Source organism: Scophthalmus maximus, chromosome 1 (genome assembly GCF_022379125.1).
Source record: "Scophthalmus maximus strain ysfricsl-2021 chromosome 1, ASM2237912v1, whole genome shotgun sequence".
Taxonomy (NCBI): Eukaryota; Metazoa; Chordata; class Actinopteri; order Pleuronectiformes; family Scophthalmidae; genus Scophthalmus; species Scophthalmus maximus.
Genome location: NC_061515.1, coordinates 15,752,077 through 15,773,798, shown reverse-complemented (window position 1 = coordinate 15,773,798; position 21,722 = coordinate 15,752,077). Strand labels below are relative to the sequence as shown.

Below are 21,722 nucleotides of genomic sequence, written 5' to 3'. Positions count from 1 at the left end.
AAATATTGAATTGATAGGGAGACAGAGATAGAAAGACAAGTAGAGGAAAGCGGTGAAAATGGAGAGGGCGAGAAAAGAGAGCTAGAATAGTAGAGAGTAGATTATGGGGCTTCCAAGCAGGACTGGAAGCCAGACTTGGCTGCACTTCAGCTACACTCTGCACACTTCAGCTCAAGTGTGCGTCCATTAGTGCACTCCCATTGCACTCAGAAAGCCATGCACTCTGAGATGCAAGACACATGCACTTGCACACACACACACACACACACACACACACACACACACACACACACACAGAGACCCACGGTAAATTTCTCAAACTCTTCATACATGCAAAACCCCACAGACACAGTTAGCTTACAGTAGCTCCGGCCTCACACATTCACACACGTTTACCCAAAAAGCCGTCCTGACCTAGTCCTGCTCCGTCTCTCCCCCTTCTTACCCTATCACTTCTACACACACACACACACACACACACGGCCTCTTCTGTAGCCACCAGATTGCTTCCCGTCAAAATAAATAATTAAATGTGCGCAATAACGGCTTCCGAAAAAAGATCCCTCAATTAGTGCAAAATGGGTAAGTGGCGTGGGGTAGGGGCTGCGGGGGGGTGTATTTCGGGAACACACGCACGCGCACACACATATGCGTACACACAACCTATTACATAAGGCAAATCATGACCCAAGAAGGTTTTTATGCAGTTGTGCAATGGTAATACCCCCCACCCCTCATGCTCCTTCCCCTTTAGCAATCAGCTTAGCAAAGTCTTCTCAAATCCTTACAAGTGATTCATTTCCAAATACTGGCCAGGGAGACATCTTGATGAGTGGCAAGGAGATGCAAGAAGGGGCAGCTGAGGGGATGCTGCTGGAGTTTGTGTGCGGGGGTGGTGGGGGGGGGGGGGGGGGGGGGGGGGGGGGGGGGGGGGGTGTTGTCTGGAATGGTGATTAGGCAAAGGTTGTAATTCATGCAAAGGAATTGGCCCATGTGAGAAAGAAAGAAATACAGAGCTAAACACTTTTTGAGAAAGGTGTGAGGGTGTGTGTGAGCATTAAGCTCGTGATGGGGGGGTGTGTGAGAAAGAGCATAGGTTGTGATGTCATGCGAGGATGGAAACATATGGGACTGATGGACAACTTAATAATGAGGATTGGTGTGGTTGGGACTTTAACGTCCTATTAGACCATGAGGATCCATATTTACATTAGGTTTATTGTATAATCAATGAAATTAAGAGAACATTAAGACAAGAGGCAATGGCAAGCATTCAAAGGCCCAAGGTATCTGATATTAGAATTGTATAGAGTCATTTGTGTCTTCCTTTAGTCTGGGTCTACGGTGCTTTGCTGCAGGCTGATAATGGCAAGTTTGAGCATCAACACCACAAAGTGCCAGACTCACAGTTCATGTCAATTATGTTAATTATTTTAGTGCCTAATAGAATTGCAGTTCATGTGCTGTGAAGTGTTTCCTTGACTTATTTTTCATATGAGTAGGCGTGTTTTATTACAATGACTGAAGTACATTTATCGTAATAGTGATTGAATTACTGTAAATAATTAGCGTTTGTATGTTTTTCCATACATTACTTATTAAATAATGTTTCATGAGGCCAGCACTAGAAAAAAAATGACCCTTATTGTTCATACCGTGGTTACATTACCTGTCGCTTATCTGCATGCTTGTGGAAGCCTGTTATGGTAAAGTTAACTTTGCTAGTGTGCAGGTTTGCATGAGGAGACGATTGCCACATTGCCAAGTTAGTTCGAAAGATAGAGCCACGTTACTGGAGTTGTTAAACTCCAATGGTGGACATTTGCTTGTCAAAAAATAACTCAACACTTGTTTGACTTTTATTTGAGGGCGCTGGCGGGGTGCCATTATGTCATGTGTCATGTTCTTTAACCTGTCTCTGTCGGCATATCTGTTGGCAAGATGCTTTGCCAAGTTGGACGTGTTGGCTCCTTTGGTCTGCATAGCTTCCGAACATCTTTTCCAGCAGGGCTTTGACAATTGGCCTTGTAAGTGAAATAATGCCATATTTCACTTCTTCCATCCGCTTTGTCGACAAACCGTGGACTTTATTAGCACGTTTTTTCACAGTTAAAGCTGAAAATGGTTGGCATGTACACCAAGCCTGCTGGCGCGCACGCACACACACACACACACAAACAAAACTCACAGGACATAAAAATACGTCTTCACTGTCATTCTTCAAGTATTGGCACTAGTTAAATGGGGTACCATATTGTTTTTAACGGCAGGGGGGTACTGTAATAGTTTACTTAAACACAAATATTTGATGGGTTATTGATGAAACAATTGATAAAACTGCTGTTGACTTACTCCATGTGGGTCAAATGATCAGCTAATTGCTAATTGCTATTTTAACAATTCAAAAGAAATGTGGTGTGAACCATGTGAACCTCTAATCATCTCTGTGCAAACCATTTCGGATCATCATATCATTGTTGAAATATTTGTTCAGACTGGTCGGCTCAATTCCATACAAAATATACTACTAAAGGCCTTTTATTCTCTTCTTAATGTCAAAAAATTTGCGAGGGGAAAAGGCTGCGTGTTGCTCAGTGTCTTTTGTCACCTGGCATCAAAATGCGTCTCGGGGGAACGGATCACAAAGCTAAATACATTTAAGTGTGAACAACCACCATGATGCATTGTGATCCAACCACTTACAGCTCACCACATATCTTTTTCTATCGTGAACACCAATGTGTCATGATGCGTCCCTGACAAGGACATAACAGTAGTTAGATTTTGGCAGTAAGGAAATCAGACCTACGACAAACACATGGTGTAAATGACAAATGAGCTCGCCTGTCCACTTGTGTTCAGATCCCCCACGACGCATGTTAATGCCCATAGGTCTTTTTTTTGGACCGGGGTTATGACTGTAATCTACACTGCATTATATTTGGGGCTTGTGCACCACAAGGGGTTGAAGTCCAATGGGACCCACGTGCCACTCCTCAGAACATGTCGGAGAGACGCCGGCTTCAGTGTCCTCGTTTCGCGTGTGGCTGTCACACGTTGCCTCGTCGGATGCTTACATTTTTGACTCCGTGCCGTCTGAAATCCACCAATCTTTCAACAGCGCTGGCATCTGGCCACACTGCATTGCTTAACCTCATGTTACGTCTGCACTGCTGTCATCAGTCAGGCCCTAATGCTAAACTACGCTGACAGCAGGTGCCAACACCGAGCTCACCAGTGTTTCACTGGGACGACTGTATCACAGAAAAGGCCTCATCTCTGTGTGATAAATGCTAATACAGCAAAGCAAACAAATGGATCCCTGGACAATGGGAACGTACTGACTAAGAAAAGCACGGGAGGTTTAGCACGTGTGCTAACACAATAAGCTTTGTAGAATCGTTTTTAAATGCCAGGCGTGTTGATTCTGGTATTCAGCACAGGACATCGCAGCACAGGTCACAGAGCTGTAGGGAAAGGGGGGGATCAGAGGGATCACTCTGACTAAAGAGAGCGAGAGTGTGTGTAGTGGATGATGGAGAAACTACACATGGTTGCGGACACGAAGTATACTGACGGAGCGTGTCAGAGAAATGGATGGATTGATGGCAAAATGTTCAAATGAATAAGCTTGAGTGTCGAAGGAGCGAAAGGCTGGCATGCACAACCGCAGGGCACGAAGTGCTGGGTTGTAGCAAAGGCACGAAGGCGAAAGTGAAAAGAGCTCATGTCTCACATGTGTAGAACAGTTGTTTCACCTTGCTGCGGTTAAGAGTAGGTCAAGTAGCAATGGCGCTTAGTGCAAGGAGAAGATCGGCTGTGCAATGCAGAGTGGGTGAAAATGGGAGCAATGGGCTGAAATGGAAAGATGTGAGTGAAGAGGGGGGTGGGGGGGTGGGGGGGGTGGATAAATCTGGAGCTGGGGAAAGGAAAAGCTGCAGCGCACCGTGCTTAAGTGAGGGCACGACTTCAGAGATGCGGGGAGGGTCAGTCAGAGATGCAGGGTGAAAAGGGGGTAAGATGGATGGAGGAGGGAGAGTGACAGTGGGGAGAAAATGACAGAGTGGGGTTGAGGGGCTGTGCCGGGGTCTTCGCGGTAGGGCCATTGCGTGACAGAGAGGAAAGTGCACTGCCGTGTGTGTAATGCTTTCAAGACGGATATTAAGACGCGCTGCCCGACTCACACAGTCACTGCCCCTCTCTCCCCTTTCCCTCCTCTACTCTCCTCCATTCTGCTGCCTCCCTCACTCCCTCCGTCTCCACTAATGATCCTCGCATCCTGCCACACTGCCGGGCTGAGTGATGCCCACTGACAGTCGCACTCAGGCAGAAACACTGCAGCCCCCCTTCCAGGAGTGCTGTGACACACACACACACACACACGCACACACACACACACGCACACACACAAACGCACACTGTATAACATACAGGGGTGTAGCACTTTCTCACGTACATGTATCAGCTCATGCAAAGCAGCTGACAGACGTGTGTTTGTGTGTGAGTATGTGACCATCACCCTCCCCACACACACACACACACACACACACACACACACACACACAGGGCTCACAGTCAGGCACTTACTGTAAATATGCCTCCATCCAGCTGCATCTGCCTTCAGGAATTTTGATGTGATGGATAGATGTGGGCCATCGAGGTAATCACAGGGTGCAGCTCGCTCGTTAATGATGCTGCTAGTGTCTCTTTTGGCCTCTGAGCTCCATGACAAATAAAATTGTAATGCTGGACACCACAAGACAGTATGAAAACAAAATAGGTGATTTAATTTTGACATTAAGTTTTGTTCACCATAGATACAGAACAAAAATTGTTTGCATGGGAACAATACCAGGCGGCACGGAATTTGCGTAACTGCGGTGAATGCATTGAGGAGTTGTATAGATGGCCAAGTGAAATTTTCAATAGTGCTGCTGTTCATTCTTTTTCTCTGCTGGTTTCCCTCATCCGTGTGTTTGCAGTCGAGGGAACATGAGTGAAGGTTCAGGGAAAGTGGCTTGCGGTGCTGCTGGATTTAAAGTTACAGCACTGTATGGTTGTATGTTTGATGCAAGGTGCCATCCATGTGAGGTGGCCTTTATAGGTAAGAGGAAGCAATCTTTGGTTGTAGGTTTTCGGCAAATCTAAATAAAGCATTGGTTCTTCAGTCATAGAAGGACATTCGGAGATTAGCAAGACTTAAAACGTTCCAGTATCTGATGATGCACCTGATGCTTTGCACCTTAAAAATGTTTCCCCAAACATGAACATCTGCAACTGTCAGAAATGAATCCCCTGTCTTATCTTTAGTTCATGTTGTAGGACAGAGTTTTCAATGCAGAATGTCATTTCAGTTGCAGCCAGACCGTCCTTGCGAAACAGAGCTAGGTCACAAGCGTCGCTGACCTGCAATAACGGCTTCCGCACCGGCTTAATGAAAAGTTTCATGAATGGTGAATTATGGATCACAGAGTTCCACACAATTCCACTATCTATTACACTGTGTGGATAACTTTTCTAGGATTTCAGATAGAACAAAAAAATTAAAAAAGCAAATCTTTTAATAACTTAAAAAACTTATTGACTGCAGTCAAACCTGGTAAAGGTTCTAATTGACGTTCCACAAACGAGACGTGTCAGACATAAATAAATAAAGCAAACCTGCATAGTAAATCATTTTTACTATTTGTTGTGGGAAAAAAATGCATCAAATTCAGCTGTCATATGATGCTGCCCATGTTTCCTCCATACATTATAATTTTTCATGTATAAATATAACCTTCCCATCTCTAAACCCCCCACCCCCTTTTCTATTTCCATACTTCTCACTGTGAGGCACCTTCCATTTTCCCGCCTTAATCCAACCGATCCAAGCCGAGGCCCCAATCCTGACTGCGGAGGAGAGGTTAGGAATTGGGTCAACAGCATCTCACTCCTCTAATTAGATGCTGCGAGTGTATGCATGTCAGTGCATTTTTGTGTACGTCGGTGTGCGTCTGCACGCTGGGCGCTACTAATCCGGAGGTGGCCTCTATGGTAATGGAGAGTCCTGGGAAGGTGCATTGGCCGGCATTTCTGTTACCCTCCGCATGTTATGAAACATGTTTCTGACGTCAGTACTTGGGATGACGGCGAGGAGACTGGTCGGTGATGACGACGGAGGCACAACGTCTCCTAGGGGAGAAAGGAAGGGTCAGATTTCCCCCCTGTAAAAAGACGAGTGTGAATAATTGTCATTAACCAAAGAACAAGCTCCGGTTGAGGGGGCGCTTTGACCTACATGACCTACAAGATTCAACCCATCAGTGCGATGTAATCCCAATTTCTCTGTGGAAGTGAGTGTCGTTTAAGGTAAAAGAGCTCCTCACCTTGCTCTGCAGAGCCCTGTGGGTTTGCTCCAGCCTCTTTCTGAGATGTCTCCTTGTAGGGGGTCAGGAAAAGACATACCAGCCTCTGCAGTTTTAATGTCTGGTCCCGCTTTTGTTCATCTCGGGATGTGTACGTTCCTTAACATGACCGAGAAACTGATGTGGCCAGCGTGAGTCATTACGAACTTTTATCCGCAGAAAGTCTAGTGTACATCAGCCCAGCAGGGTGTGTGTGTGCAAAGGGCAAGGGGGTAAACAATCGTCTCAGAGAGAGGATGAGGGATCATACAGAATTTCTTTTATGAGTATGTGTGTGTGTGGGAGAGACTAGCAGGAGGAGAGAGGAGCGCGGGGCTAGTCTTAATTAAGTTTTCAGGAGGCTCTTAAAAGGTCATGGCATGCCACCGCACCCCCTCACCATCGCCACCGCCGAACCCCGCTGAAATTTCACTTTTCCCCCTTCCCTCCCTTCGCTGTCTCCCCTCCCTCACCTCCCCGTTGTGATCTATCCAGTCATCAGCCCCCCATCTGTGCACATTAGCCATTCATGAACACACTCATTAGGGTGGGAGTTTGAAGCGTTTGTGTTCACTAGTCTGCGGCTGGAGCGTGGCGATTAATATTTCAGCGTCTCCCGTCGAGGGGCTGAGAGCAAGGTTGGCCCTCTTAGGCAGGAGAGAGAGAGAGTGGTTCATCCCCCTACCCCCCCCCCCCCTTTTACCCCCCAACCCCAACAAACCTTCCCCCTCCCCCCTCTGCCCTGAGACAGCACCACAACTTACAATACACTGCCCCCCGATCTCCCTCTATTGCACACACACTCATGATACGGATGCATATTTTTACACACACACACAAACACATACACACACACACACACATACGCACGCGCGCGCACACACACACACACACACACACACACACATAGAGAGACTCTAACTCAAACTGACTTAATTGGGCTCTTTTTTGTTTCAGGAAACAGAGAGAGAGAGGGGTGGGGGGTGGGGGGGCAAGAAGGGTAATTCCCTTCCCCCCCTTTCCTCTCAGCTGTACGGGGTGTCTTTCTCTCACTGTCCTTAATTTTTCTCCCCTTATGCTTGTATTGAGTTGGTGGAGCTTGGGTTGGAAGTGAAGAGGTGAGGTGGGTGGTATTCTTCACTGTACGCACACACACAACAGTGCAAGTTCATTCAGACTAATCAATACATTCCCTCGTACGTACTGTACACTGGTGCTTAAAATATGAGAATCTGAGGCAGCTGGGAGTATCCTGGGTTATCAGGCTGTCAATATTTGAAGCACTGCTCCTGAATACAGAAATCACTTTGACCCCAGACGAGCTCCCTACACCTTGATTTCACAAGAATCCAGTTCTCGGTGCCCGCGGTTGAACTGACGTGGACTCAATTTGAAACATCTCTTTCTCTTCATTTGGCAGTCTACAGTGAGGCAGTGAAACGGAAATCATTTAAAAAGGCAGGTCTTGTTCTGTAACGTTATGCATTGGCATTTATTCTCATGCATGTCATAATATTTTCAAACATTTTTGTCTAAACAGTAAACAATACTTTCAAATTGCTAAATGGCTGAAGTTGCTGGAGCACAAGGGATATTTGCTTCTTTTGTAAATGTTAGCATTACGGTTAGCACAACAGACTTGTATCTTTAATTGTGATTCATGCAATCGTTCCTCCCCCTACTTTCATCCTTAATTCTGAGGCCGTCATGTCAATAAAAGAAACATTTTTTTTCTTAAATGTTACCTTTAAACTTGCTCAACATTACCGTACTTTCTCAGCTGCTGCGTTAAATGACTAATACAGTTGACAATTAAATGTCAAATACATTCATGTAATGAATAAAACTTATCACAGAGATATGTGTGGGCCGAGATGAGGTCCCCTTGTCTGTTTGCAAAGGCTTGAGAAGTTGTCAATCACACCTCACGGTTGTTGACAGCTCCATCAACAGGTAGCATTTATAGCCATCATTCACATTCAAATCAGTAATTTAGACTTGTACAGTCTGGCAACAGAAACTGAGAGATGTCAATGAGAGGTGGAGAGAAGTGGCTGATCGGAGCGTTATCGCGGTCATGCCGAGAGTAAGGACAAAGTTTATATTAACTTTATGTCCATTCCGAGATAGAGGCTGTAGGTGATTCGGGGGGGCGGGGGTTACACAGAGAATTTCCTCTACACTGTCTTTACCTACGTGAGCGTAGTCTGCGTTTCAGATCCCCAAGCGTTCCAAGCGGGCCCCCACATTTAAGACACCCTTTGACTCGCCTTTGTTCCCCCATCTTCTTTATGTTCTTCGTTCACCTCTGCCCCTCACAGCCCCCCCCCCCCCCCCCCCCCCCCCCTCTGCAGATACCCCTCGGCCCCCTTATTTTCATTCTGAGCATGCCATTCTCCGTCTCATCCATATAGGTCTGTGAATAAACGGGAGTCGTTGGGCTACGTGCGTGAGTAAGTGTCGCCTGGGGGTCGGCATTCATGGGGGAGTGGTGGTTGGTGTGGCGCACACCCGGATGGCTAATGAAGTTTCATTGCACCTCCGCAGCCCTATTAAACTGCTGCCCCCTACCTCTACCCACTTCACCCCCCACCTCTTGCCTTGTTTCTCCCCAAGGGAGAGAGTTGGCAGGGAGCGAGCCGGCTGCTATGGCAACAACAAGGAACCCTCCCTCTCCCACAGGTCTCCTTAGCAACTGGTAGCATGGCATTGCAGTAATGAGTGTGCCCGATGTGCCAGGCTTTGTGTCATGTTGGCATGTGTGTGCAATGTACGTGTGGGAGACAGTCAGTGAGTGTGCGCCTAGGTGGATGTGTGTGTTTCAGCACGTTTGTGTGGTTGTTTGCTGCAGTTTGCCAATTTCGGCGAGAGTTAAAATGTGTGACGACAAAGAGATGTGGAGGAACTACTTGGTGCTGTTCCCAAAAAATTGTGAAGCTTATTTTATTAAAATGTAACTGGCACTTGACTGACTCTACTTATCTTCTTCTCCGTCTGTCTGTCTGTGTGCTCTGCAGATGTGTGCCTGTGCTTCTGTGAATCTTTGCACATCATTTTTTTCTTGACTGTGATTGCGGTCATTCTTCTCTGTACTGTGAAATTGCAACAATTAAAGAGACGATCCGATGAATTTTGCATGCCATGTGCATGGCTGCCTATGAGTTTCCTGCTCTGCTGAAATTAAATTAAACGGTGAGAATCATGTTTATTAAAGTGTGATCAGAGTTGTGCACTGACCTTTAGAATGTGGGAAATGAGATTCTCATTGTTATGAATGAGATTATGTGGAGGCCGAGTGCGAAAAAAGCCCAGGCCTGCATTGATTCCATTGTTGGCCATCAGTTTCTTTGTATATCGGAGGGAGGTTTCAATATAATCAACTCCACACTGGGCCTGTTGGCTATTAAATGGACCGATACACAAATATAGACACACAGGCACTCACATAAATGCAGATTGACTTGCGCACGCTTGCACACACGCATATCTTGCTGATCTTGTAAAAAAAAAAGCTGTAAAAACCTCTCAAGAAATGTGTTGGTCTTAAACAAAAGCATGGCAAGCCCAGTGGAAAATGTTAGTTTGCTCCCTAGACAAGGTGTGAAGTGCGAGCAGGCGGCTGGCCCCACAGGTGGCCCAGCCCAAACACCTGTTGTGTGAATCCTCAGCGGGAGGGCGTGAGCTCTGCCTACCCTGCATTTCCCAGTGGAAAAATCACATCCATGCTACACTGTGGTGCATGCCTATTCATTTCCCACATCCACTCTGAGGCTCCCTCGTTTTGTGCGTGGGCTTCAGACGTGATGCCCAGATTGTGTCCCCACCGGAAACGCTCAGCTGTCCCTGGCATCAGGCGAGCGGATTTTCCGATCCCCTATCCGGGTCTCAGATGCTCTGCTAAGCTGTCAGCATCTATTTTTATCCACCAAAGCTGCGGCAGCCCTCCTCTATCCCACACCCTGCCACCCCGATGCCAACTCTACCCTTGGCGCCAGGGTGGGCACGGCTGATGAGTCGCCAGCCATTGGCTGCAATTAGTGCACAGTCAGGCAGGAATCCCCTACCAACTCCATAACACCCCTCTCCACAGCCACTTCCTGTTCTGAGGCTACCAGACACACTGCCACACACTTGCTTTCCATTTTAAGCCTTTTTATAAATGGCACTACTGCAGTGTTGGAATAATGGGGTCGAATACAGAGCACCTTTCACAGTACTCGAATCACTCCACTGTGCAAACTCAGTCTATTCAAGTACACCGGCGGCCGAGGGAATGCACATAGGAAACCTGTTCAGATTTGGCGTTGAGATGAAGTGAAAGTTCTGTCTGTAATAGGACAGCTATTAGTGAAAAGTCCTCAGGCTAAGTTCAGCTTTTTTCCGAAATGATCCTATAAGAAATGACCTTTTTGACTTTTTCCTATAGGGCCTATTTATTCAGCAGTAAATTAGAAAATGCTGCCAATCCTCAGAGACCCCACAGTGATACACTGAGATACATGCAATTCCTAATCCCAGGTTTATTTTTTTTTCCCAACAAGGGCTTTATTGTGCCTTGCATGCCAATGCAGTCGTGACCACTGCTGCGGAGGCGATGATGACATGTGGCAGAGAAGTAACTGTTTCTCACCTCCTGATAAAATAGACTCCTTTTTAATCTTTTCATTTTGATTGTATTCCAAAAACAGGCCCGTCTGCCCATCTGTCTCTCCTAAAGAAGTCTCCTAAAGGGATTTTAATCATCTGACTCTGGGCTTCTTAGGCAAATAGCTACATCCCTCTATTTCTGTCTCGCATACCCTCGGTCTCCTTCCCTCCCTCTCTGTCTCTCTCTTTTTCTCTCTCATACACAAACAATTTCCAGTTTTCTGTCTTGTAGTTACTGTCATACTCTCACTTGTCTTCTCCCACTTTCTGATACATCTTATCGTCTCAGCTCCTTTGTGCCATATCCGTGCAGCCATTAGGCTCTTCAGTCCCTCTTCAAGTCCCCCTCAGACACATTAAATTCCCCCAACCCTGTCCCTATTAATCCACATGGCTCTAAATTCTTTATTTCCCTTCAAAGGGACAACGCCAGCCGTGACATCAATCATGGAAAGCGAATATTTAGTCGGCGCTAATTTCCACCAATAGCCTGGAGACAGGCTTAGCTGACAAAACTCATTCCTGTGCTGAACAAAACTGCTTGTGTTGAAATCTCCCCTCCCCCTGATCCCTCCTGCCTTCTGCACAGGCAAATACAGCATCACAATAAACACAGTTAGCGCTTCTGTTGCTCCCCCTTGATTTAGGCTTATCAAATGAATGTGCACCATAGAGGGATACCCTTTGACAATACATAATGGCTCCATTCTGCATGAAATGGTTTGGTAATACCAGTCGAGTGTGGCAAACGGCTTTACCCGGTGCCACTACAAGAACAGCTGCTGTGTTCTTAGCTGGGCAAGCGCACCACTCTGCTTCACCCTTGAGGTTGTTTGAATCGGGTGAGTGGTTTCTTTTTGCCAGTTCCCAGACCCCACTCACAGTCCCCGGTCTCTCAATCAGTTCTGTTTGAATGAGTGCACATTCGCCACAAGATGGGACCCATAAACTGTCTGACCTGTTTCCTCGCCCTTCTGTGTGTGTGAGCGGGAAAACCTCTGAGTGGGTTCTGACGGGGGGGGGGCTAATGGAGGGGGATGGGGTAAGTAGGGGGGCATTTTGAGGGCACCCCTTTGTGTGGCTTGGAGGGGCCCCTTGCAGTACCTTTATTTTCCCACCCTCAGGCCCCTGCACCTCCTGCTGCATCCCCTAGCACAGCTGCCCCCATGCCAGTGAGTCAGGTTATCCCAGATGACCCATTTGGCCCAATATAACAACCCCTCACACTTTACTACATCTACTCCCAGTGCTAACGCCTGATACTTTTGGGTAAGGAAAAAGAGGGCAGTGTTGGGTACCAAGCAAGTTTGGGCACAGTCACAGTCCTGTGGCTGTTAGAAATTGTTGTGCAAACAGTTAGATATGGTATATTGAGCACCGACATTGGCCTCATAATGCAGGTAGATTGTGTTGTTAGCCGGACTTTGATGTGTGCTAAGCCTCAGCACTGATAGCCATTAAACTTCATTGATTCCCAGCACTAAATAGGCCTCTCCAGTCCCTGAATCAAAGTGAGTTTGCACGGGAAAAACGAGGCGGAGAGTCGGGCAATTGATTGCTTTTGTAAGATTTCCAAGATCCAAATTGATGGTTCCTAAAGAGGTTATTATGGATTACGGATGAATACCAAGAACCTGTTTCTACTCCTCAACAAATAATGAGCAATAATCTGTTGGATCAAATAACAAAAGAAGACATGTCTGGCTTTAGTTCCTTCCTTGTGCCTAAAGCAAACCCTCTTACTTCTTCGTCCACCTGTGTTTTGGAAAAAAAGTGTCATCATGTCAGATTTGTTTGCAATGAGCTTTAGCCTTAATCTGAGGACAAAGAGGCCTATCCTGTAGCCCGGTATCCATTGTCTAAATATCTAAATCAGCTATCAGGATTTTTAGACCCTAATGAGAGTTGAACCCAAGTTGATTGTTTTCCTGCAGCAGAGAAAACCGTGTTCCCCTTAACTGGCTTTGATTGGTCCGCAAACTATTATCCCTAACTAATTTCACTTTAACAACTCTCAGCCTGATTTAGTTGCTTTTGTAGACTGCCAAGCGTGGAAGTCTCTGATGACAAAACAAAGAAGTCACACCGCTACTTATGACTCTGTCTGTTCTTTTCAGTATTATGGGACCAGGCAGTGCATCTCTCTGCAGAAGCCGAGCCACTGCTTCATTCATTATTTAGAGCCCTCTCCACTAGGTCCATTGTATTAAAGGGGTATGATTTGAATAGGAAGTAGCTTCCTGGACCCAGGCGTGTGATGTGTGTGTTCTTCTGTCATTGTATGTTTCTGTGGGCTTCATCCGTCTGCCTCGGCAAGCCAGGGGGCTGAAAGAGAATTTCCATTTTATGAATATTTAAAACATAATAAAGTTTTCAATTTTATTCCATTCAACCCTTAGGGGTAAAAATGTGGCAAAGGCAACCCTCAAGGACAGCACAGGGAGTAAAGGTAAACTCAGTTCGATGGAGGCATCAAAAATATGGTTAACATCAGTCAGAAATCATCTATTAAGAAACACTCACAAACATTGGCAATAGTTTAGCACTGCATCCTGGAGGGGTTTTACAGTGTCCTTATTTCCCACAGCTCAAACTCCCCTTATGCTGTATTACTGTTGGATCATAGCATATCCGGGCAGCCCGCTGCGTCCGTGGTGACCTGGCATGGCTCTCTGTGAGACACCCAGCTGGGAGTGCCCCTGAATCAATTTGGGATTAGCCCAGGATTGACTGGGATTACTCTGGGATGGAGGGGGGATTATCAGTGACTGCCTGTTTCAGGGGCGTGAGGGCCATAGGCTGGCCAAATTGCCCCTGACTCAGACTTAGGGAACAGGAGGTGGACAGAACCACACCCACAGTGTAACCACCTGCAACCCGAGCTATTCTTAGATACTAAAATACACACACAAACAGGATGGCAGAGAAAGAAAAATGTGGTTGAAAACTGCATGACAGGAAGTCATTAGCTAGTGATGATGAGGGTGACGATGATGCTGCCAACGTGGCTGACCACCACGTGAAATCTCTCAAATCTCTCTAGCAGGTGGATTCATCAGTTTGAGAGGGTTTGGGATGATGACAAATCCCTCCCAAGTTCAGTGGGGCTGTTCTTCCCTCGTACGGGGATAAATCGTCATTTGAATCAGACAGGTCACACAGAGTAACAGCATGAAGTGCTTCAGCTCTCTGAAAGATGCCCCATTTATGACCGACAGTGGTGGAATGGCATGAAAGCTTACATATGTTTTAATTCAGGCATGCACAGGACTTGATGGGGATGATTTGGAGTGGTATGATAGGTGGATGATCCCGCCAGAGTGAGACAGGGAGTTGGCGCGGCACGTAGAGAAGCCGTCAGAAGCAGGGAGCGGGCATCCCCTGCGGACCTGCACTGCCGAGATGAAAGGCTGTTTAGTGTTGGAGCAGCGGCATCAAACAACCGCCTCCTCTTGCATCCTTTCTCCCATCCCCCAACTCTCCCCTCCATCTCTCTCTCACCACAATATAATATAGTTCTGCTCAATTTTGCACGTTTACCTGGTTGCCTTGGTTACCCGATGCTGGAGGTGTCACAGTAAGATAACCCAAGGAGGCATTCACAGATCACCTGAATGCGGTTTGCCTTCCATTTGTGTTCTCCGCCGCAATTTGATTTATTTGTTTCCCTCCCTCTGCCTTTCAGTGTGAATACAAATAATCTGCAACATGATGGAGATGGTGGAAGTGTGAGTACCCCGCAATCTGGAACAATCTATTGTACCAGTATATTCCGTAACCACAGGAAGTGCTTTATATTTGATATTTTTCTGCCTCACGCATGCAACGAAAATCAGGAGCCATCAGCATTCAGCATCCTTGAGATGTAAATGATGATAAAAAAAAAAAACTATATTCACTGAATTACTTAGTCAGTGACTATACACGCTGCTGTTGAGGATAATAGGAACGTAATTGGTGACACACTGTATAATTGAAGGCATAGAGACCGAAAGCAGAGGTGGAAAATGACTCTTGTGTTCAAATAAGTGTGAGAAAAAATATCTAGACAAGTGGAAAAATATGTAGCACAAGGAGGGTAATTGATTAAGACAAAACAAGGAAGGGAAAGGGAGGTAGGGAGAGAAGGTAGATGTTTGAGGTTTGGAGACATCCATTAGCCCTTCTAGCTCCTGGCTCCCCCCCCCCCATTCACGCTACAAGCGCAGAAGAGACAGGGCTGGCACCAAGCCAGGCTGGCACCGACTTCAAACATACAGTACACTCAACCACAGCCGCTTACATCAGCCTGGCTGAAAGGAGAAGTAGAGGAGGACAGATGGATTGATGGAAATTAAAGTGGGAGGATTGATGTACATATGAGAGTGTCTCAAGACTGAGTCTCAGATTGTTTCAGGCTGGCGGAGGTTTGCAGGGTCTTGCTCTGTGTCGGCTGTAGCTGTCCTTCGGATGTGATTGTGTTTTTGAAAGTTTTCTTAGTTCTCTGGCTTTGCTTGACACTGATTGCATAGTGGGTTGAATATTTCATTTGAATATCTAATAATAGTAATGGAAGCGACCTGCTAATTTGGTAACTTTTCCGATGACATGTATACACTGAAGGATTTATAAGCAGTTCTGACAGTGTTTTGTCTTCATTGTTGATTTTCATGTTTGATGTCAAAAATTCTCATTTCCTATGTAACACTTTAAATAAATCTTTTCACTGATTTAAAGTATTCATCTCAGAAAAGCAGTTTGTGTACAAATGTTATATTCCTGTCATCTCTCCGCAGAACTCCATCCGACACAACTTGTCCCTCCACACTCGTTTTATCCGGGTGCAGAATGAGGGGACTGGGAAGAGTTCCTGGTGGATGCTGAACCCCGATGGAGGGAAGATGGGCAAGTCCCCACGCCGGAGAGCAGTCTCTATGGACAACAGCACCAAATACCTAAAAAGCAAAGGCCGTGTTAGAGGCAAGAGGGTTGGTCGTCCTGGGATAGGAGCAGGATCTGCTGTGGTGGGGCTCCAGAGCTCCCCCGACCATGGCAGCCCACCACAGAAAGGCCTCCCAGGAGTTGGAGGTGCAACTGGGACAGATGGAGAGTTTGATGCTTGGACAGACCTCCATTCCAGGGCTAGTTCATCAGCCTCTACCCTGAGTGGGCGTCTGTCACCCATCCTCGCTGAGGAAGAACCCGAGGAACCGGAGGAGGGTGGGCTATCCTGTTCCACTTCCCCCCACCTCTACCCCTCACCAACCAGTGCCCGCTCCCCATCCATGGGGGCAGGGAATCACTGTCCTCCCCTTGAGCAGCTGCCCCAACTGGCTAACCTGGCAGGTGCCATCAGCCTGGATGAGCAGCTCGTGGAGGAGAGCTATCATCACCATCACCAACAACAGCAGCAACGCCAGCAGCATCCGGTTGTTGGCAGACACAAGCACCAAACCCCTGTTTACCACTACAGCTCTGCAGTGAAGGGGCAGAGCTCTTATGGTGCAGGCGTCTATGGAGCAACAGGTATGGGGTTGCTGTGCCACCACTCACCCATGCAGACCATTCAGGAGAACAAGCCAGCCAGTTTCTCTGGAACCATGCGGGCATACTCCAGCACCAATGCCCTGCAGAGTCTGCTAACAGGGGGTCCTGCTGGGCAGCAATACTGTTCCAAGGACATGATGCTGGGACAGGAGAGGGAAAGCCATCCTATGATTGGTCAAGCTAGTAATGGAGTAAGCTCCAACCATCACAGCCACCACCCTGGTCACCACAATGGCCACAGTCACAGCCACAATGGACCTCATAGTCACAGCTCAGCTCATAACCATAACAGAACTCACAGTCATACTCCTAGTCATAATCACAACAGTGTAACCAACCACAACTCAACTCACAGCCTCTCTCACAACAGTCACAACCTCAACCAGAGCCATAACCACACAACCCCCCGGGCTGCGGCTCTGGCCCCACGTGGCAACAGCAATCAGCTGCAGACCTACAACCACAAAACTCCCTACCTGTACAGTCCCCCATCACATGCCCACCTCCCTGCCTCCACCACCCTGCCCCCAAACCCAGCAGGTATGCTTGGCATGCCCCAGGACTCCTGCCATGTGGCCACCGCCCCACACCCCCGTCACAACCATTACCCTGACCCACAACACCAATGCATGACAAATGGACCTTACCACCATGGCCCAGGGATGGGAAATGGTAACATTGGCAGTCACTACCATGGCTACCACCAACCGCACACCCATGAGAGACTACCAGCTGATTTGGACATTGATATGTTCCATGGTAGCTTGGACTGCGATGTGGAGTCCATCCTCCTCCATGACATTATGGACTCTGGGGAGGAGATGGACTTTAACTTTGACTGCTCCCTAGCCCAGGGCGTGGGTATTGGCATGGGTATGGGCATGGGTGTGACCATGGGCATGGGGATGGGAATGAGCAGTCTGGCCAGTCCACAGCAAGCCCATAGCAACCAGAGCTGGGTGCCAGGCTGAAGTCTTAGACAACGCACCCTACCCCCAGAAAGAACTACCCCACCCATGAAGCACTGTGCTCAACTGTGACACTCCTGACTTGACACAGAGACTATACGACCAACAATACCATCTCTCTTTGTTGTCCTGACAGTTCTTCTGTCACCCCCTCCTCTTTTTATCCCCCTACCCTCCAAGAGATCTAGTTCATGTCACATTAGGTTTTTCCTCGTACTAGCTATACTGTGATGACAATCTCTCAGCTGTGATTGCCGAACATCGCTTCTCATCTACCATGAGAACTGAACTCTCAATGCACTTTATTGCAAGTGGGTCACATCTCACAGTGCAACACATTCACAGAGCAACTCAGGCAGAGCTTGGCATGTTTTGCAACGTGGCTGCAGGATTTGATTGGTAACAAATGTGGGATCAAAAGCTCCATCGATAATATATCACATCTTGGCATTTAATTAAAATTGGACCCTGTTGGGTTCACATTCTGTCAGTGGTGGGGAAATAATTTTTTTGCGTGCAACAAATCACAATTTGATTCGATTCTTGGTTTTTATTCAGTGTTAGCTCAAAATCTTTGACAAATGATTTTCCTCACCACTCACCTTAACAAATTTAATATGAGTTAATTTGATATTTTTCAATTTAACCCTGATTTTAGTATTTATACGATATTTTTAATTTATATTTAAACATAACTCTCTGACATTCACTTATTCATTACTTCCAATTATCTCACATCAGCAGTCCTGTTATTTACACCTTCATGCATTCAGTCTTTGGCACTTTGACTTTTCTTTTGGATGTACCATTTTGTTAATGACATTTGGCCATTGGTTGGAGAATATTCTCACTACATCGTTAAACAGATTCAATCATTACTGGCTAGCATGCAATTTGGTGAATTAAAATGTCATACCACCTTGTCTCACCTGTTCTTCTTATGCCACCCCCCCCCCCCTCTCTCTTTCTCTCTCTTTCTCTCTCTCTCTCTGTGTCTCCCTGTCTCTGCCTGCCAGTGGAGACAAAGTGGCCATTTCTCACACCAGGCCATTAATGTGCTTTGATTGAAATTCAGCATCTTGCTTTTAATCTCCAAAGTGATGTGGCAGCGAGGTGTCATTATTGAGAATCTACCGCGTTGTCCTCCCATTTCTCACCCCAGCTGCCCGGGCCGCCACTCGCCTCTCCAACTTAATGTGCCAAGAAAGCAAGACAAAACTGTGATTAACGCCAAGTCACTCTGCCTGCTGTCCTGCTCTGGGAAGGGCCAATGTCAATGTCCGCTTGCCTGCTCACAGAGGGTACAAAATAAAGAAAAGATGGAGACAAGGATAGGACAAGTCTGTTGTTGCAGTGGGATCAGTCATCAGCCTCTGTTACCCATGCTCATTGGGCATGTGTATGAAAACATGTGGTGTAATCGTATTGTAAATCATCCCCATATCTGTATTTTTGTGTTCCCTTGTTCCCATGTTTTCTGTGCTTATACCCTGAGCTTCAACAACACAAATAGGTGCAAAGAGGGGAGATTCACGGAGAAAACAATCAGCCAATCTGAGTGGCATGAGTCTACGTCGAACAGGGTTGTGATGCCCCACAGCCATCCAGATCCACTTTTTGTGTGTTTATTCTGCCGTCTTGTAGTTGTTGTTGTATTGTTAAAATTCCAAGGACCAACAAGAACAGAGCTGAAATTTCCACAATGTAAGAATGGAATTAAATGGTGAAACGGACCCCCCCCCCCACGTGCTATGCTTAATTGTCTTTGTGCGTGGGGGAGTATGATGCTTGTGTGTCGCTGGCCTTGGAAAAAAAGAGGACATCCCTATTCTCTAGTTCCCTCAAGCAGACTCTCTGCGCTTGTTCTGCACCAAGTGCGAGAATGATGGGGGGTGCAAGGGTGGGGTGGGGGTTACTCCTGCCAAAGGTCAAGCATGGCACAGACTATCAGACCTATTATTGAGGTAAATACTTTTATTTCAGGGCTTTTAGCCACACTGGTTCCAGTTAATCTGTGTGGAAAATGCGTGGAATTTTCCAACCAAATGGGCCTCACTAAGCAGTTATGTTATAACCTATGCTACAGACATTTAGCAATGCCCTGCTATTGGAGAGAAAGAGAGAGAAAAGCTATATATGATGTCTAATTTTCCTATATTTATTTATGAAAGAGATTGGTCCTTGTCACTCCAAAAATGTGGTCGTAGTTTGAGTTAAATCCCATCCCCTTCCTCTTTTTTTTTCTCAGTTTTCTAAGATGTCAATCTCCCTTTCCCCTTTACTGACTTTAATTTTGTACAAAATCTATATATTAAAAATATTGTATAATAGTTTTTGAAATCTCAAAAGAGTATCAGTTTTGTTGTCTATTTCTTTTTTAAGAGAATGTATCTCATCATCTGGTGACTGTTAAATAAATGAAATCAAAAGAATGTCTGTCTCTGTTGTCACATTTATACGACTCTGACTGTAAATATCCATCCATCCATGCATTATCTATAGGGCATTATCCATTAAGGGTTGTGGGAGGGCTGGAGCCAAACAACCATTCACTCTCATATTCACACCTACGGTAAATTTAGAATCTCCAATTAACCTAACCCCAACCTGCATGTCTTTGGACTGTGGAAGGAAGTACCCAGAGAGAACCCACGCAGACAACATGCAAACTCCACACAGAAAGGTCCTGTTTGGGGTCGAACCGGGATGGCGAACCCAGAACCTTCTTGCTGTAAGGCGATGGCGCTAACCACTACACCAGTGGATTTTCTCTGAGCTCACTTGTCAGCTGTGGTTTCTCTCATGCGCGCATACACAACGGCCGGCGAGACGAACGAATGTGTGTTGCTTGTTGATTAATTTCTTTTCTCTGTGTAGTTTGTTTCATTTTCAAAACTCCTTTCACACATGCAGACAACCCCTGCAGTCGTGTGACACCAAGTTTCTGCGTGGTAGGCAGGAAAGAGTGGGCTGTAAGAATAAAATAAAAAGGGGGGGGGGTGTACCTTTACATATGTCGGGAAGCATCACTTGTGCAATAGACTGCATGGGAACAAGAGAGAGAAATGGGAAGAGTGTGTGTTTGTGTGTGAGAGAGAGAAAGAGAGAGATGGTACTTGATAGACAGACAAAACAAGGAGGCAGCCAGACAGCCAGACAGAGTTGGCAGGATTGGAGTAATAAGTATATCTATATATATATACACACGTGTGTGTGTGTGTGTGTGTGTGTCATGAGGCTTGTTATGGCCCATGAAGCAGTATAGGTTGGCCACAGCTGTCCCGGTCCCATTGGGGGCGTTTTCACAGGAGGATTGTGCAGCGCTTCGGCGCCATACTGCCAGGCCCCAGGGGAGCCCCCGCCTCTACACTCACTCAGACGTTTACACACGCACACACACACACACACACACACACACACGGACTCGCACCACACATGCACATTCACACGCTTACATTTGAAAATACCTCAAATTCACACATTTACACAAAGAAGCACAGGGCGAAGTTACGAAACCATGTGCACCGTCACACACACGCAGACAGACATTTCTCACTTAGATGTACAGTTTTAATTGACTCCACTTGACAAAGCCTCTCTGCAGGGAAACGAGTGAGAGGGAGTGGGAGAGAGAAATATATACTTGTAGGTGTGGAGGGGGGAAGCCAGGCAGCGTATATATTTAAAGCTAAAGATGCTTGACAGAAAAAAGAAAAAGTGTGTTTTGTTAACATTTAGAGGCGATCTGATGAACGTGGCACAGTAACTTTCAGAGATGTTTCACGATTTCAGAATTAGACCAAAAGGTGTTACCGAGACCGAGAGCCTGGCACACGGCCAAAGTCCTACTCTTCACCGCCTATATCTCCTGAGAGAGACGGAGGTTGAGGTAGACGGGAAGGCCGTCCAAGTCCAGGTGCTTTGCTTCAGGGAGGGTCTGCTCTTCTGTTACTCATTATCAGAGAGAGAGAGGGAGAGAGAGTGAAGCTGGGTTACAGTGTCATTATTCATCCACTCAAGCATCTGGGAGGAAGTCTTCCCTTACTTGGCCCAGTGATATCGTTGTCGAGACCGCCCTTGGAGCTAAAGGCTGGCTGGGGACACTGCTAACTGCTAACAGACAGACCCACCCAGGCAAGGCTCCAGGGTACAGATGTCCTTGAGTTCTTGTGAGGATTCAGCACTTCTCACTTTC

At 46.6% G+C, this 21,722-nt stretch overlaps 1 protein-coding gene across 1 annotated transcript in view; it reads left to right on the top strand.

The window, feature by feature from the left end:
- The window catches only part of LOC118313212 (forkhead box protein O1-B-like), a 31,465-nt gene extending 11,515 nt beyond the window's left edge, over positions 1-19,950 (top strand). Inside the window, exon 2 of the mRNA XM_035638548.2 lies at positions 15,809-19,950. Within this exon, the coding sequence (XP_035494441.1) occupies positions 15,809-17,530 (1,722 nt within the window). The 3' untranslated portion in view covers positions 17,531-19,950. The remainder of the gene's footprint in view (positions 1-15,808) is intronic.
- The last annotated feature ends 1,772 nt before the right edge of the window (positions 19,951-21,722 follow it).